Genomic DNA, 18,102 nt, shown 5'->3' with positions numbered 1-18,102 from the left:
ATTTTGTAAAAACGTGATAAAGATTCTGAGAGAGAGCAAGAAAAAAAGAGCAAACAAGAGAATGAGAGAGAGTGTGTGTTTGTGTTTTGCAAGAGATATAAAAAGAAGACTGTATGTCTGAGAGAGGAAGAGAAATAGTAGATCAACACACATATATCCTTTTTATGCATTTTAGATTTATTACATAAGAAAACTGAAAATAAAACTCATGTTCATAATATCACCACCACAATAATAATAATGTTGATAACAATAATAATGATGATGATGATGATGATGATGATGATGATGATAACATTTATTATTTATGGGCCATCAGTGCCGAACCCAAAACATAAAGGATGATACACAGACGAGGGACAGTTGGGTTAAACATGTAAACAGCAAAGTAACACAACAATTAACAAGGAGATTAAACCAACAATATACTTTCCAATTGAGGGGAGTTCCACCGAGAGGTGACCAGAAAAATCTCACACACTTTGGACCCCCTTACACCAAAGGCACCCCCTCTCCTCTTCATTCCATCCAGCCTACAGGTGCACACTTAGAGTAGGCCCATTCACATGGGCCATTCTTGGCACAAATATAATTATAATAATAATAATAATAATAATAATAATAATAATAATAATAATAATAATAATGATAATAATAATAATAATAATAAATGCTCTGATGCAGTACCAGGCAGTGGCTGTCATGGCTTCTGATCTTAACTGACTGGAAGTGTTATCATGTACGTTGTTTTGTCTTGGTATAAAAGATGGGCTACAGCAAATATTCTGCTCAATACCACAGATTTGCTTGTCAGTTGTTTGACCATAAGCAGTTGAGCATGTCCCTTAGTGGCTGACGATATGTGCATCTCTGATCATGAGCAGAAGTAGTGGGGGATCATCATAGCCATGTGTTGAGAGGGATTATTTAGGGTTTGAATAATTCACCTCTGGAAACATGGGTGTTTCGTTCAACATCCTTAAATAACCCTTATTCTGGGACCTTTTGAGCGGGATGGGTTACTCAACCAGAAGAAAATTCTAACTGAGCCCTACCTGCAAGGTCATGTGCTGTTTATCTTGATATGAGATCACCATGTCGCACACATAAGGTTGTGATGCATGTGCCTGGAGTACCCTTATCAGACGGGTAGTCATGATGGGTATACTGGGCTTCGTATATTTTACCCCAGTGTCACTTTGATGGCATCCACTGCTCTCTCACTCAATAATAATAATAATAATAATAATAATAATAATAATAATAATAATAATCCTTTCTGTGATAGGCACAATGCCAGAAATTTTGTGGGGAGTCGATAACATTGACTTCAGAGCTCAGTTGGTGCTTGTTTCATCGACCCCAAAAGGACGAAAGGCAAAGTCAACCCACATAGAATTTGAATCTGTTCAATCAGAGATTTGCTTGTCATTTGCTTGACCTTAACCAGTTTGAGCATGTCCCTTAGTGGTTGATATGTGCATTTCTGATCACATACAGGAGTGGTGTGGGAGCATCACAGCCATGTGTTAAGAGTAATTCTTTAGGGTTTGTATAATTCACCTCTGGAAACAGGGGTGTTTCGTTCATCATCCTTAAACAACCCTTATTCAGGGACCTTTTGAGTGGGATGGGTTACTCAAGCAGAAAAAAATTCTAACTGGGCCCCACCTGCAAGGTCATGTGCTGTTTATCTTGATATGAGAATGCCATGTCACGAACATATGGTTGCGATGCATGTGCCTAGTGTACCCTTATCAGACGGGTAGTTATGATGGGTATACTGGGCTTCGTATATTTTACCCCAGTGTCACTTTGATGGCATGCACTGCTCTCTCACTCAATAATATAATAATAAATCCATTGGGTACAATAGTTCTGATCTAAAGAAGGAAGTTCAAATCTGGTCAGCATTTCGGTAGTGGACTATTTGAGAAAATTTGATTTTGTAAGGATCAACATGATGGTGATTATCATGCAAAGTTTAACAATGAAGAAAAAGTAGGAATGTTAGACCATTTTCCTGCAATAATTCTAACTCACCTGTTCGTTTGTACCACCAGAATTTATTAATGATTCAAGTTGTTGAAGTTCGGTGAAAAATTTTCTTTCAATTTTAATTTGGGGCAAGAAGACACGCTTTGGTTCATAGATACTTTCGTGGTTCTGATCAACCTCTTGATAACCTCCGACACTTGGGTCAATTTCACCGATGCTGTTTTCACTGTCACCCTCTGATATTTGGGAAGTTAGCTCCCCTTCTGGGCTACTGCTGCTTTCTGAGATCACGTTGTGGCTTGGGTCACTGAGAGCATCAAGATTTGGAGATGATGACCTGCGTTTCACATTGATTGGTGGTGGAGTAGTGGCAGTAAATGACATAGGCCGTGATTCATCCTAAGGCAAAGAAAAAAACAGAAGATGATTTAGACCAATGTTTTTTTAAACGGGGGTAGTGAGTGCTGTGAAGATTTAAAATTCATTTAAAACTTAATCATTTCCAACATGAAGGCAAAAAAATGAAGATTTATGTGAATAACAAAAATCCTATTTATATTGTTATGCTTGTGGACAGTCATATTTTTCTTGCCAATAAAAAACATAACTAGCATCCCTCCACCACACCTAAGGAAAAAAAACTGTCCCCAAGTATAACAATATCTGTTTCAATACACGTTTTCACATGAAGAATCTTACAAAAAAATCGTAAACATAACAAATTCTACTTATTCTTTTATTCTTTAATTTGTTTCAGTCATTTGACTGCAACCATGCAGGAGCACTGCCTTTAATCAAGCAAATCAACCCCAGGTCTTATTCTATCGGTCTCTCTTGCCGAAGCACTAAGTTACGGGGACGTAAACACACCACCATCAGTTGTCAAGCGATGTTGGGGGGACAAACACAGACACACAAACATATACACACATATATATATATACATATATACGACGTGCTTCTTTCAGTTTCTGTCTACCAAATCCACTCACAAGGCTTTTGTTGGCCCGAGGTTATAGTAGAAGACACTTGCCCAAGGTGCCACGCAGTGGGACTGAACCCGGAACCATGTGGTTGGTAAGCAAGCTACTTATCACACAGCCACTCCTGTGCCTTAGTTTACTTATAAATGAAGAAGGGCAGATCCCCAAAATTTCAGGGGTTTTTTATTTTGAGGAGTTGCGGTGTTGATATTCATTGAACATCGTTATTCTTGTATTGAAAAAGAGGCAATAGTGATTGTAGAATCTGTGAGAAAATGGTCTCAATTTCTTGGACGTAACTTCACACTAATAAGTGATCAAAACAGTGTGGCTTTTATGTTTAATTGTCAAAAGTGCAGTAAACCTAAAAACGAAAATATAATGCATTGGCGAATCGAACTAGCCTACTATAAATTTGATATCATTTACCACCAAGGTAAGTTTAATGTTGTATCTGATGCTTTATCAAGTACCTATTGCACAGCTATAACTGATAATGAACTGTACCATGTTCGTGCAGCGCTGTGTCATCTTGGGATCACATGATTGTTTCATTATATTAAAGTTAAGAATTTACTATACTCTGTAGATGGTGTAATATGTTGTGAGGTGAAGCCTCGCTTTACTAAAACCTCTGTTTTGTCAGTAATTGAATCTACTCAAGCTTTTGAAAGATTGAGTGTTGATTTTAAAGGACCCCTACCTTCAGTGTCAAAGAGCCATTATTTTTTTGACTGTTGTGGATGAGTATTCACGTTTTTCATTTATTTTTCCATGTACTGATACTAGTGCTCATACCGTTATTAGTAATTTGAAGGTTTTGTTTAATCTTTTCGGATTTCCTGCTGTTATTCATAGTGATAAAGCTAAATGTTTTGCATCTAAAGAACATAAACAATTTCTGTATGATAGGAGTATAGGATTACTCATTCTCCTGTATACAGTCCTCGTGGAAATGTTCAATATGAAAGGTATAATGGAGTAATATGGAATTCCATTAAATTGGCCTTACATAGCAGAAATTTACCAGTTTCACAATAGGGAGTTTGTGCTCCCAGAAGTTTTACATTCACAACAATCATTATTATGCACTGCAACTTATGAGAAATTCTTTAAATTGCCTTGAGTGCATTAACCCTTTAGCATTCAGATTACTCTGCCAAATGTAATGCTTATTTATTCACATTGTTTTGAATTATCACGCATTATCTTGTAGCTTTGAGATTCCAATGATGTCATTATTATTATTATTTTTTCTTTTTGGAACAACATTGTAGGGTAGGTGTGAGATGCTGGATCTGGCTGCTTGGATATAAAACAGGTAGATTGTTGGATGGGAATGCTAAGCAGTGATGTATATAAATGCAATGTTATTTTCAATTCAAATATGCCAGTGGCACATTCAGACTTGTAAACAAGCCATTCACTGTGTTTCGTCAAAGAGGAAATTTCTTTCTGTAGATACAAATGGTGTAAATACACCTAAATCAGCTGGCAGTGGCATCTATCCAGACTGTGAGATGTAAGCATTCAGAGTGGTTATCTCCTCTTCAGTCACAGGAACTGATTGGTGGCGCTGTGAGCTGATTTGGATGCATTTACACCATTTGTCTACAGAAAGAAAGTTCCTCCATGTCAAAACGCAGTGAATTGCTTGTTTACAAGTCAGAATGTGCCATCGGCATATTTGAACAGGTAATAACATTGCACTAAAGTAGGTAGAATATCTGGGCCAGATATAACTAAAGGGTTAAAGACTGTAAGGTACGGAAACATAGTCAGCCCACAATGATATGCTAAGTTAAATAAACACACAGAATCCAAAAAGATATGGTAAATTTAATAGACACAGCAAATCTATACAATGATATTGAGTAATTTCATGATACTTTTTGTTTGTCTGTCACCAATATTTATATCATCAACATCTGGTAGATGATTGATTAAAATTCCAATGTCAGTATTCCAAGCTTCAGCTCCAATATAGTCGAAAGACATGATCTTCAAATGTTTAATCTAGATGGATAATTATTTAAGACGTCCGATTTTTTAAATTTAGATTAAAAATTCCTTTTTTGCTGTATTAAAATTGTAAAATCTCCTGCATATATTTTAACTTCTTTGATACCAATCTACGTGAATATGACCTTGGTTCAATGATACGAATTTACTGTTTTAAAGTGATCTAATCTAAAACCTTCTTTGAGTTCCAAACACCAGATTAAAGTGTTGTTTTACTAAATTCTTTGTTATTTTCAAAATTAATAGAAACAAAAACAGCGTCATTCAACAGAAATATTTTAACTAAAGGGTTGAAGTGTCTTTAAGTTCTTCATACCATTCATGCAAATATATGCCCCTCCCCCCACATACATATATATATATATATACATATATATACGAAAGAAGGTTTGAAAAAGCAATTTTAAAAATGTTCATTCACTTGACTGGTTTCACTTTTTTAGAAAAAGATTGTCAAAAGTAAAATGTAAAGCTTTGTAAAAGCTTTGTTGTGTTAAGTACTGGTTGTCACAAAATATTACAATACATATATACATTCTTTGATAATAATAAGAACATGTTAAAAACAGTTTACAAGGGAAAATCTTGAGAAAATATAAAAAAATTTAACAAGTTCATTAAAATATTGGGCACAAAAGATTACAATATATATATATACATTCTTTGATAATAATAATAATAATAAGATGTTAAAAACAGTTTACAGAAAGAATTTTAAAAAAGTTTAGAGGAATATTGGTATTGTATCTATATATATATATACACAGAAAATTATAAGTTATATATATATATATATATATATATATATATATATATATATATATATATGTATACATATATATATATAAAGAGGTTTCAGGCCAGCAGTGTTTGGGGTCTGAAGATACGCCATAATGCTAAACCCCTTATGAGCAAGAAACCCAGGGTAACCTCATTTGATTTGTTAGAAATAGAAGCCAAGTTTTCTTCCAATCTGGTCCATCATACCATCTTGGAAAATGTAATTGTACATTGGACAATATAGTCTTGGATATAAAAATAAACAAGATACCCAATGTGCTTCTCTTCCAGATTTATTCATTTCTACAAACGATCCTTGTGTGTGTGTGTGTGTGTGTGTGTGTGTGTGTGTGTGTGTGTGTGTGTGTGTGTGTATTCTTTTATTCTTTCAGTCATTTGACCACAGCCATGCTGGATCACTGCCTGAAAGGGTTTTAGTCGAAGAAAAATTAAAAACTTAAACTATTTAATTTCATCTAATTAAATTTTGATGCAAAATATAGTGATAATATCGCTAAGTATTATTACTATATCTTCCTGTTTCTGTGGAGAGGAGTCTGGCTAGAGATAAGAAGAGTTTAACAAAATATAAGAGCAATAAAATTAAGAAGTGGTTTTCACTTGGATAAAGATAGTGGCTGGTGTGATAAGAAGTTTGTCTCCCCACCATATGGTTTCAGGTTCAGTCCCACTGAATGGCACCTTTGGCAATTATTATCTTCTAGCATAACTTTGTGTGTGTGTGTGTGTGTGTGGTGTGTGTTTACAGTTTTCTTGCTTTGACGTCACCCGATAGATGTAAACAAGTGGCACCATCATGCAACTAATGTCTTTCATTTATAATCATCTGTGAAAACATCTGTGATTGTAGGAAAATATTATACTACATGGAAGCAAGTCATGGTTGGTGATAGAAAGAGCATCTGACAATAGAAAAATCAACTTCAACAAATTTCATATGAGGCATGTGAGAATGGAAAAGTGAACATAACAATAATGGAGATGCTGATGTCACAAAAAGAAAGGTTGGATAGTTTTAGGTTTATCCACCTAAACACACCACAGAATAAACAGCACACAGAAACAAAAACTTGCCTAAGCACTATACAGTGAGGAACATCCTATTGAGTGTAAAGTTGTAAAGTGAGAGACAAAGCATGTATCAAGTTTATTACTCTTTTACTTGTTTCAGTCATTTGACTGTAGCCATGCTGGAGCATCGCCTTTAGTCAAGCAAATCGGCCCCAGCACTTATTCTTTGTAAGCCTAGTACTTATTCTATTGGTCTATTTTGCTGAACCGCTAAGTTACAGGGATGTAAACACACCAACATCGGTTGTCAAGCGATGTCGGGGGGACAAACACAAACACACAAACACATACACACACATACATATATTCATATATACGACGGGCTTCTTTCAGTTTCTGTCTACCAAATCCACTCAGAAGGCTTTGGTTGGCCCAAGGCTATAGTAGAAGAGACTTGCCCAAGGTGCCATGCAGTAGGACTGAACCCGAAACCATGTAGTCTTTAAGCAAGCTACTTACCACACAGCCACTCCTACGTATGTGCCAAGTTTATTACTGTTGTTTAGCAAGCCAATGATCAAAGCTGTTCCAATATTGGGTATCTTATTTATTTTTATGTCCAAGACTATATTGTCCAATGTGCAATTACATTTTCCAAGGTGGTATGATGGACCAGATCAGAAGAAAATTTGGCTGCTATTTCTAACAAATCGAATGACCATGTAGAGGCTTTCCTCTGCAACTTATTTTACCAAAACACTTCGTTATTACATCTTGTTGTCTAAATTAAGACAGGATAGAGAGGTCAATTTATCTTTCTAGATCAGCATCTTTGATTTTTAATACAAAGTCTGTTAGATGATAATGATGTCTAAGGAGTTGCGATCTTTTAAAACTCTGTTTAACTATTCGAAAGATAATGTCCTGGCTAAACAAGGTTGGTTTCCATAGTGACTTTCAATTTCTTGATAAAAATAAAAATATATCTTTTCTTATAAAATAAAATTACTTTTCTTACTCTGTGTGTGTGTGTGTGTGTGTGTGTGTGTGTGTACGTGTGTGTGTGTGTGTATACGTGTGTGTGAGGTGCTACTTCTCATATGACAATCATTAGCAGAAACAGGTCCAGGCATGGTTGGGTGATTAAGAAGTTTGTTTCACAACCACATGGTTCTGAGTTCAATATGTACTGTGTGACACACTCAGCAAATGGCTTCTATTATAGCATTGATCATTACTTTAAGAGTAGAATTTAGTGGACAGAAATTCTATGGAAGTGTGTGTGTGTGGGGGGGGGGTAAAATATTTATATAAACACTAGCAGTATCACCTGGCGTTGCTCGGGTTTGTAAGGGAAATAACTATATAAGCATTTTTAGAGATGTAAAGTATAACAGCCATCTCAATATGGCTAACCACAAAGGGGAGTGTTACTGTAGCTTTTTACGTTCTGAGATTTAATAATACATTTTTAGAGAGTTACTTCCCTTATATAATAGCAAAAAATGCATTAAAAATGGGAAAAAATGATGGTAAATTCTTTTTTAAATCGTAGACTCATCGTAGACGCGCGCTAATACCCAGAAGGGCTCGATATGAATCACTACTATAAGATACCCGGTTTTGGTTAAACTGCACCGCAAAATGTGGGAGTAGTTAGGAATCTAAATCGTAGGAGACAGACACACAACTTCACTTTCATATATAAAGATATTTGGACAGGGGACACACACACAGGGCACATTTTGTTTGACAAATGGAAGATAAGAGAAAGAGAAATAATATATATTAGCAACAGGGGCAGTATTAATATACTTTCTTCTATAGGCACAAGTCCTGAAATTGCAGGATGGGACTAGTCAGTCACATTGACCTCAGTGTATCACTGGTACTAAATTTATTGACCTCAAAAGGATGAAAGGTAAAGTCAACCTTGTGGAATTTGAACTCAACATAGCAACAGGCAATATATCACTAAGCATTTTGCCCAGCATGCTAATGATTCTGCCAAGCTTGCCACATTAAAGAGGCAGAAGCTCTATTAATATCATGATGTAATAATTATACCCACTTAAAAAAAGTGGTTGTTCTATTAGAACAAACTATACTGTGGCAGATACCATGAGAGAAACTTTCATATTGGCATTTGGTGAAAAATACACTCTTGCTTATATCCAGTTCTCTCATGGTATTTACCACTGTATAATCTTTTCTAACATAATGTCTATGTTTAAGTGGGGATAAAAAAAGATAAATAAATATGTAAAATACGTAGCTACACACAAACATGTAGATATCATTCTCCAAAATATATCAGTGGAGGCATATGGCCTAGTGGTTAGAGCAGCGGACTCGCAGTCAAGGGATCACGGGTTCGAATCTCACACCGGGCGATGTGTGTGTTTATGAGCGAAACACCTAAGCTCCACACGGTTTCGGCAGAAGGTAATGGCAAACTTCTGCTGACTCTTTCGCCAGAACTTTCTCTCATTCTTTCCTCCTGAATCTTGCAGCTCAACTACGATGGACCAGCATCCCGTCCAGGTGGGGAACCTATACACCAAGGAAACCGGGGAACCGGCCCTAATGAGCCAGGCATGGCTCAAGAAGGAATAAACAAAATATATCAGCAAAGGATGCTAACATCAATGAGAGATTTTTCAAAAGAAGTCCCTTGCCATATTCGTTTTGTACTTGTTTACTGACAATTCAATTCAATTTTTATTGGCTCAAAAAGCAAAAGCAAGGCCATGTAGGGGGACAGGGAGTTATGTACGGGGAGGGTGGTCATAGAAAGAGTTCAGGCCATTTCTGGTCAGGAGAGACTTTGAACCAAGCAATCGTCGGCATCTTCATTATCTCGTCCGGCAGCTTATTCCACGGATCCGCAACCTGGACGGAGAAAGCCCCTCTCCTTCGAGGGGCTTTCTCGACACTTCCTTGTCACTCTCAACGTCAGAACAGTCAATCAGTAATTAATTGGTGACTTGGAAAACTCCTGACAAATGACACTAATCTCTCTATATAAACGGCAGTTTGTCTGTGTGTGTTTCTGTGTGTCTGTTAGGTTGTACCCTCACCCTGACCACGGCTTTCAACCGATTCTGATGAAACTTGACACACACATAGCCCAATGTCATAATTCAAAACTAACGCAGCAAAAATTTTGAAAAGTTCCCCCAGTTCTGAAAAAAATCGATAAATTCGACATGGGGTCGAGAATCAGAAACACAAACCACAGACTGTCTAGGGGACACAACTCGACCTTTTTAACTAAAAAAAAAAATTTACCATAATTTTTTCCCCTTTTTTTGCTATTTTTTGGCTATAACTCTCTAAAAATGCTTTATAGTTATTTCCCTTACAAACCCAAGCAACGCCGGGCAATACTGCTAGCTGTGATATAAAACTGAGTTATAAAATACCTGCAAGCTGTCTCGATATAATGAATGACCTTGAAATGATTGCAGGCAGTTGTACCGGTCCCTGAAAACATGTAGTTGTTCTCGTAATAAACTATTTTCAAGAATCAGCGAGTGTTTTTCTTCTTCGAGCTGTAAAAAAAAATAAAGTGAGATTATATGTTAGCAGTAGATACATATATGTGATATAAATTAAAATTTACTATTTTAGTAGTGATCACCACAAACTGTTTAATCCTCTCAGACCTGGGCCCCTGTATCTAACTTTACTCTCCACATGGGAATCCAAGCAAAGAAAAGAAATAAACAGTTACATCTACAACTCAAGAGAAATGGTTACAGACAAACTAATGGACAGAATTGGCTGCATCTTCTTTTTCTGTATGTATCATTTATTACTCAGAAATATTAAATTTCTAAATGCCTCAAAAAGACATGAGCGGTGGTGGAGTGATAGAGTGGTTGTATATTGTTAACTTACAGTGACAGTCCCGTATGGGAATTACACCACCGCTGTTTAGCCCTAGGAAGCATTGAACGCTTCCTGTCGGCTTTGACACATTTTTTTTTCCCTGTGTCCTTATGTTTGTGAATGGGAGGTAAGCACCCCCACCAGCCAAGATTCACACCTGAGGGCATGCATGTTTCTGGGTCTTAACCCGTCATCAGCCCAGGATAGTGAGATCTGCTGATTGAGGAGCCTGTCCAGCCTTCACAAACATATATATTTACAGTGAAATCTATTCACTGATCACCGTAATCAGAAATATTAAATTTCTAAATGTCTCAAAGAGACATGAGCGGTGGTGGAGCGATAGAGTGGTTGTATACTGTCAACTTAACGTGACAGTCCCATATGGGAATTACACCCCCCACTGTTTAGCCCCTTTATTACTGCTTTACAAGAAATCTCGTAGAGATGATGTTTAACCTATTCCCATTATAGCAGGAATATGGCGTGACAGGGTTGAATATCAAACCAGTTAGATTCATACGATAACCCTTTAGCATTTAAACCAGCCATATCCAGCTCAAATACTTAACCTGTTTTATGTTCAAACTGGCCAGATCTGGCCCCCTGTACCTACCATAAAAGGCTATTTTAAAAATAAGCAATCTCATCATCAACATCTCAAAGCTATGAAGATAATACATCGTTAATTCAAAACAACCTGAATAAATAGGCATTACATTTGACAGAGCAATCTGAATGGTAAAAGGATAACAGTTCCAATGGGTTTCTTGCTGGCTTGAAAATAAACTTTGCCTCAGTTAATAAAATTTGTAAACAAGGAAAAGACCTTTGGCAATATGCTGTGCTTGAGAAGACCTGTCAAGCCAAGTGAAACCACAGTCATGGCCAATACCAGTGTTGTGTAACTGGCACCTGTATTAGTAGCACATAATAAGCACCCTGTAAATGTTGAGCAATATGCTGTGCTTGAGAAGACCATCAAACCAAGTGAAGCCATAGTCAGAGTCATGGCCGATGCCAGTGTCCCATTGCTGGCACTTGTGCTGGTGGCATGTAAAAAGCACTCTTTGAACGTTGGGACTGACAGAGGCAGTGACAAGTGACTGAGACCCTTGGTGATATATCATGCTTGAGAAGACCTGTTAAGCCAAGTGAGATCAAAGTCATGGTTGATGCTGGTGTTATGTAACTGGCACATAATATATCAGTGGAGGCACATGGCCTAGTGGTTAGAGCAGCGGACTCGCGGTCAAGGGATCACGGGTTCGAATCTCACACCGGACGATGTGTGTGTTTATGAGCAAAACACTTAAGCTCCACACGGTTCCGGAGTGGTTGGTGTTAGGAAGGGCATCCAGCTGTAGAAACCATGCCAAATCAGATTGCATCTTGGTGCAGCTCCCCAGCTTACCAGTTTTTCAGTCAAACAATCCAACCCATGCCAGTATGGAAAACAGAGATTAAATGACGCTGATGATGATGATCAAAAGATTAGAAATTTGAGCTGCAATATTTCTGTTATGTTTCTCTTATTATTTTAGCTTGCCTTTGGCAATCTTTAATCTTGAGCTTTCTATGTAGATTGCTGTAATTTGTCAAATGTCCGTTGAGGAAGTAAACATTGTTTCATCTTGTTCTGCTACTGTTCTTCCCGCTGGCTACTACAATCTAGCACCAATTTCTCACTCAATTCTTTTTGTTTTACTTGTTTCAGTCATTTGATTGCGGCCATGCTGGAGCATCCCCTTTTAGTCAAGCAAATCGACCCCAGGACTTATTCTTTATAAGCCTAGCACTTATTCTATCGGTCTCTCTTGCCGAAGCCCTAAGTTACGGGGACGTAAACATACCAGCATCAGTTGTCAAGTATTGTCGGGGAAACAAACACAGACACACAAACACACACACATATATATATACATATATATGATTGGCTTCTTTCAGTTTCTGTCTATCAAATCCACTCACATGGCTTTGGTCGGCCCGAGGCTATAGTAGAAGACACTTGCCCAAAGTGCGACACAGTGGGACTGAACCCAGGACCATGTAGTTGGTAAGCAAGCTACTTACCACACAGCCACTCCTGCGCCTTGCTAAAATTCATTTTCAATACTTCCCTGTTTTTTTTTGTTTTTTATCTCTTGTTTCAGTCATTTGACTGTGGCCATGCTGGAGCACCACCATGTAGAAATTTTTGGTCAAATGAATTGACCCCAGTACTTAACTTTTGTTAAAACTGGTACTTATTTTATCAGTCACTTATTGCTGAACCTCTAGGTTATAGAGACATAAGCACACCAACATCAGTTAATAAGTGTTAGTGGTGGACAAACATAGACACAAACACACACACACTCTTTTCTCCTGCATCTTGCAGCTCAGCTGCGATGGACCAGCATCCTGTCAAGGTGAGGAACCTATACGCCAAGGAAACTGGGAAACCGGCCCTAATGAGCCAGGCGTAGCTTCAGAACAATATAGAGTTGATGCTTCGTATACATATAGGTGCAGGCATAGCTGTGTGGTAACAAGCTTGCTTCCCAACTATATGGTTCCAGGATAAGTCTCACTGCATGGAATCTTGCACAAGTGTCTTCTATTATAGCCTTGGGTTGACCAGAGCCTTATAAGTGGATTTGGTAAACTGAAACTGAAAGAAGATTGTTTATGTATGTGTGTGTGTGTGTGTGTGTGTGTGTGTGTGTGTGTATTGTATGCATATTATATCTATGTATGTGTGTCTTTGTGTCAGTGTTTGTCCACCACTCGCACCACTTGACAACTAGTGTTGGTGTGTTTACATACCCATAATTTAGCAATTCAGCAAAAAAAGATCGACAGATTAAGTACCAGGCTTAAAAATGAGAAGGCCCAGAGTTGATTTGTTTGACTAAAACCCTTCAAGGCAGTGCCCCAGCATGGCCATAGTCTTATGACTGAAACAAGTAAAAGTTAAAAGATACAGAGTTAGTACCACCTGCATACAAGTGGCACATCTCGTATAAAGATAATGCCACTAGTCGAAAAGTGGTATCATTAGGCCAGTTATTTCATTATCATTTTCTTTCTTTTTCCTTCTATATTTGAAAAATTAACAAAAATTAAAAACTGAAAAAAATATTTGTTACTTTAAAATTTGAAATCATTTGGAGAAAGAAATTTAAGAATTTATGTTGTTTTTATTTTTATTTTTAAAAGTATTTTATTTGAAATGAAAAATGTATATTTATATTTATATTTATATTTTTAAAAATATTATTCTATCTGAAATGCAAAATGAAATAAGGATATGGAAATGTAGAAACAGAATGGTAAAAGAAGTTGAAAAAAATCCTCTGAGACAACTTTTAAGACATCACTTTCAAACCAAAATTATGAACCTAACATCAGAGAACCGAAATAGGATGTGTGAACTAACATTAAGAACATTTTTATGTTTAAACTTCCAATATCCAATCAGCAAGATTATGATGACATCTTAGATCAGATATTCAGAGGTGATTAAGGTCAGTGAACTTCTGAAAGGCCTTGTTATCAAAAGGCTATTTCAACCTTATCTGTTCCTTTTGACATACTTTCCATATTCTAAGTGCAATTTCAGTTCAAAGAGATACAAATTTGAGCCAACATATTTGAAATGAAAACAGAAAGCAAAATATTAAGAAGGCAGAGCATAATTCTGTCCAGGGTTCAAAGAAAAAATGCAATTAAATCATTTCTTTCCTTCATATTCTGTTGAAGATATATGCAGTTTATGCTGCTCAATAAAATGGAAACCTTATGCAGTATTGGACCTGTTATCCAGCTTTCAGAAATCCAGGGAGATTGTGCAATGCTATGCAATATTACTGTACCCTGTCTTGAGTAAATAAACCCTATTTTTGAAGTTAATTAATCTGCATACAGTGTGTTAAAAATATTTTTTTTTAATATGTTGACTGATAAAAATTAAAGATATTCAGATTAAGAAATGTATTAACTTGTAAGTATATGAGTTAAATAAAATCATGTTCTTTACTTTTCATCCTATAAACATTATAACTGTACCCATGGCACAGTATGATATATCTTAAGAATTTTAAGTGGATTACTAAATAACAAATAGACCATACTTTAGTAAAGTATTATTCTGAATCTGTTAAAGACTAGAAACTGAAACATCTGGAAATATGTGTCACTTCTGGTTCCAAGATTGCTAGATATTTTGTCTGGTGCTGTACAAGAAAAGGATATGGACCAAATTTTACAAAACAATTACTTGAGTTACTTTCAAATAATTTAGTTTCAGTTTCTCTGATAATCCATTTCATAATTAATCCCGAAATGTGCTTCAAAAGACTTAGTAATATTGTTATTTTGGTTGATATTATGGTAAATGTGGAGGCACAATGGCCCAGTGGTTAGGGCAGCGGATTCGCGGTCATAGGATCGTGGTTTCGATTCCCAGACTGGGCATTGTGAGTGTTTATTGAGCGAAAACACCTAATGTTCCACGAGGCTCTGGCAGGGGATGGTGGCGATCCCTACTGTACTCTTTCGCTACAACTTTCTCTCACTCTTTCTTCTGTTGGCCTGCTCACTTAGCCAGTGGGGTGGCGTCATTTGAAGGCTAAAACAATGTGAAGCACATTGTGACCAGCGATGTGTAGCAACATCTGATAGCCTGGTCGATCACGGTGATCATGGTGATTATGGTAAATACTTGTAAAGGTACATGGCTTAGTGATTACAAAGTTGGAATCATGATCATAAGATTATGGTTCGATTCCTGGTCCAGGTGATGCGGTATGTTTTTGAGCAAAACACTTCATTTCATTTTGCTCCAGTCCACTCAGCTGGTAAAAATGCATAATCCAGTGATGGACTGGTATTTTGTCCAGGGAGAAATATATATAACAGAGAAACTGTTATGCTCCTTACAAAGTGATGTGGACTAACCAACTATAACCAGAGTAAGCACTCTAGAAGAGAATTTGGTTTCTTGAGCCAGTGTGCCCGTTTTGATCTCTAGCTCACTTATACAAATAACAACATCGAGGAAGACATAATGTTGCAATATGCAATTTTCTTTGAACCCCCTTTTAAATGAGAGGACTTATGTTTAAATATGGAATCAAGTTATACATCATGAAGATAACATTGAAGATACATCTACAAGATGTTCAGTATAGCATTACTTTTGTTTGAATGTATGTGTGTGTGTGTGTGTGTGTCTACATATGTCCACATACATGTGTGTGTCTGTGTGTGTGTGAGAGAGAGAGAATATATGCATATACAGGCATAGACATATAAAAATGTATACATATTTTTTACATATATAGTAAAGGAATGGGCTCTCCTGTTTTGTTTTTTCTATATTTTCTGTACGTACTCTGTGATCTTCTCAACTAAAGAAATCAGTGAAAGGAAACTTGAACCATAATACAAGTTCTTGAAGTTTTATCTTTTGAAGTATGACACATATAGGATTCTCAATATTGGTTATATGTCATACAATTTAAATTGCACTAAGTAAGAGCATGAAAATTTATATGTGGGAGTGCATATATATATATATATATATATATATGCAAATATATGCACGCACACACACACACATATATATATAAAGAGGTTTCAAGCCAGCAGTGTTTAGGGTCTAAACCCCTTATGAGCAAGAAACCCAGGGTAACCTCATTTTAATTACTAGAAATAGCAGCCAAGTTTTCTTCCAATCTGGTCCATCATACCATCTTGGAAAATGTAATTGCACATTGGACAATATAGTCTTGGATATAAAAATAAACAAGATACCCAATGTGCTTCTCCTCTGGATTTATGTATTTCTACAAACGATCCTTGTGTGTGCATGCGTGTGTGTGTGTGTGTGTTTGTATGTGTGTGTGAGTGTGTGTGTGTGTGTGTGTGTGTGTGTGTATGTGTGTGTGTGTATTCTTTTATTCTTTCAGGTGTTGACAGTCAGGTTTTCTGTTTTGTTTGGGGTTTTTTTCCCCCCAGAAAATGTATTTTGTGGAATCTTGTAGATGTTCTTCCTTATTTAAAAGAGTAAAGCATTATTTGAGAAATATCTGATTATTCATTGTACAACTTCATAGAAGCTTGCTGGTCAGCTTGACAACATACATTTAGTAATGTCACCAGGCAATAAAAATCCAATGCAAAGTATGTGACAGCAACCATTCATGTATATTTATCCGAAATTCTGATTATAAAATGGAGATAAATAAAGAATGTCCAAATGAATCTCCTCAGTTTGGTAAATATAAACAGATGTTATGAATGAAATAAAAAGGAGCTGTGAAATTTGAGTCAACATTGAGGAAATCCATAACCTAAGAGAATGTTATGCTATAATCATGCTATGGTGTTTCATGCTTCAGAATATAATGGATGTTATTCAATAATTCGGAGTGTATAGTGAGTATATCAAGTGCATAAGTATATATAATAGTGTAAAGCAGATTATGCAGGGTGATGCAAAAATCACTTGCTCCCCAACCACATAGTTCTGAGTTCAGTCCCACTGCATGGCATCTTGGGCAAGTGTCTTCTACAATAGCCTCAGCCTGACGAAAGCCTCATGAGTGGATTTGGAAACTGAAAGAAGCCTATCGTATATATATATATATATAGATAAAAGTATATAAATGGTACAACAAGGCACCAATATATATATATTTATGTGTGTTTGTCCCCCTGCCATCCCTTGACAAGTGATGCTGATGTGTATATGTTCCCATAACTTAGGGGTTGAACAAAAGAGACCAATAGAATAAGTACTAGGCTGATAAAGAGTAAGTCCTATGATTGATTTCTTCGACGATAAACCCTTTAAAGCAGTACTCCAGCATGGCCACATTCAAATGAATGAAACAAGCAAAAGAATAAAAGAATATATACTGGATTTTGGAAATTACTTACAATTAATTGTGAAATATAATGTCCCATAAATTCTTTTCTGTGTGAACCCTGTCAAGGCAGTATTTCACAACAGTTTGTAATGTAACTGGTGCCAGCTCTCTAATATTACTCTTTAGCTCCTGGAATGTTTAACTCTTTAAAAGTCAAACTGCCTATATTAGGCCCAAATATTCTACCTGTTTCGAATTCATAGAGACTATATCAGGCCTTGCAAACCTACCCTACAATGTCATTCTAAAAAATATCAATTACATCGTTGAAATCTCAAAGTTATGAGATAATATAGGAGTAATTCAAAGCAATATGAATAAATAAGCATTACATTTGATGGCATGTTTACATAAACTCTTTCTGTAAGATAACCCAAAAGGAAAAAAAATTGGGTATGATAAAAAAAGTGACTTTTGCACCATCCTTTATTAATACTACGTATTGTATGTTATTCTGCGATTGTATGTTATTCTGC

At 36.4% G+C, this 18,102-nt stretch overlaps 1 protein-coding gene across 8 annotated transcripts in view; it reads right to left on the bottom strand.

Annotated features, from left to right (window-relative positions):
* The window catches only part of LOC115212914 (pleckstrin homology domain-containing family H member 2), a 1,355,391-nt gene that overhangs the window by 372,029 nt on the left and 965,260 nt on the right, over positions 1 to 18,102 (bottom strand). For all 8 annotated transcript variants that reach the window (XM_036504153.1, XM_036504157.1, XM_036504154.1 and 5 more), the window contains 2 exons: positions 10,241 to 10,369; positions 2,044 to 2,397 (listed from right to left, as the gene is read on the bottom strand). In XM_036504153.1, the coding sequence (XP_036360046.1) occupies positions 2,044 to 2,397; positions 10,241 to 10,369 (483 nt within the window). The remainder of the gene's footprint in view (positions 1 to 2,043; positions 2,398 to 10,240; positions 10,370 to 18,102) is intronic.

The sequence above is a fragment of the Octopus sinensis genome, linkage group LG6 (genome assembly GCF_006345805.1).
Source record: "Octopus sinensis linkage group LG6, ASM634580v1, whole genome shotgun sequence".
NCBI lineage: Eukaryota > Metazoa > Mollusca > Cephalopoda > Octopoda > Octopodidae > Octopus > Octopus sinensis.
Note: the sequence above shows the minus strand (reverse complement) of the source record. Positions and strands in the feature narration are given on the sequence as shown.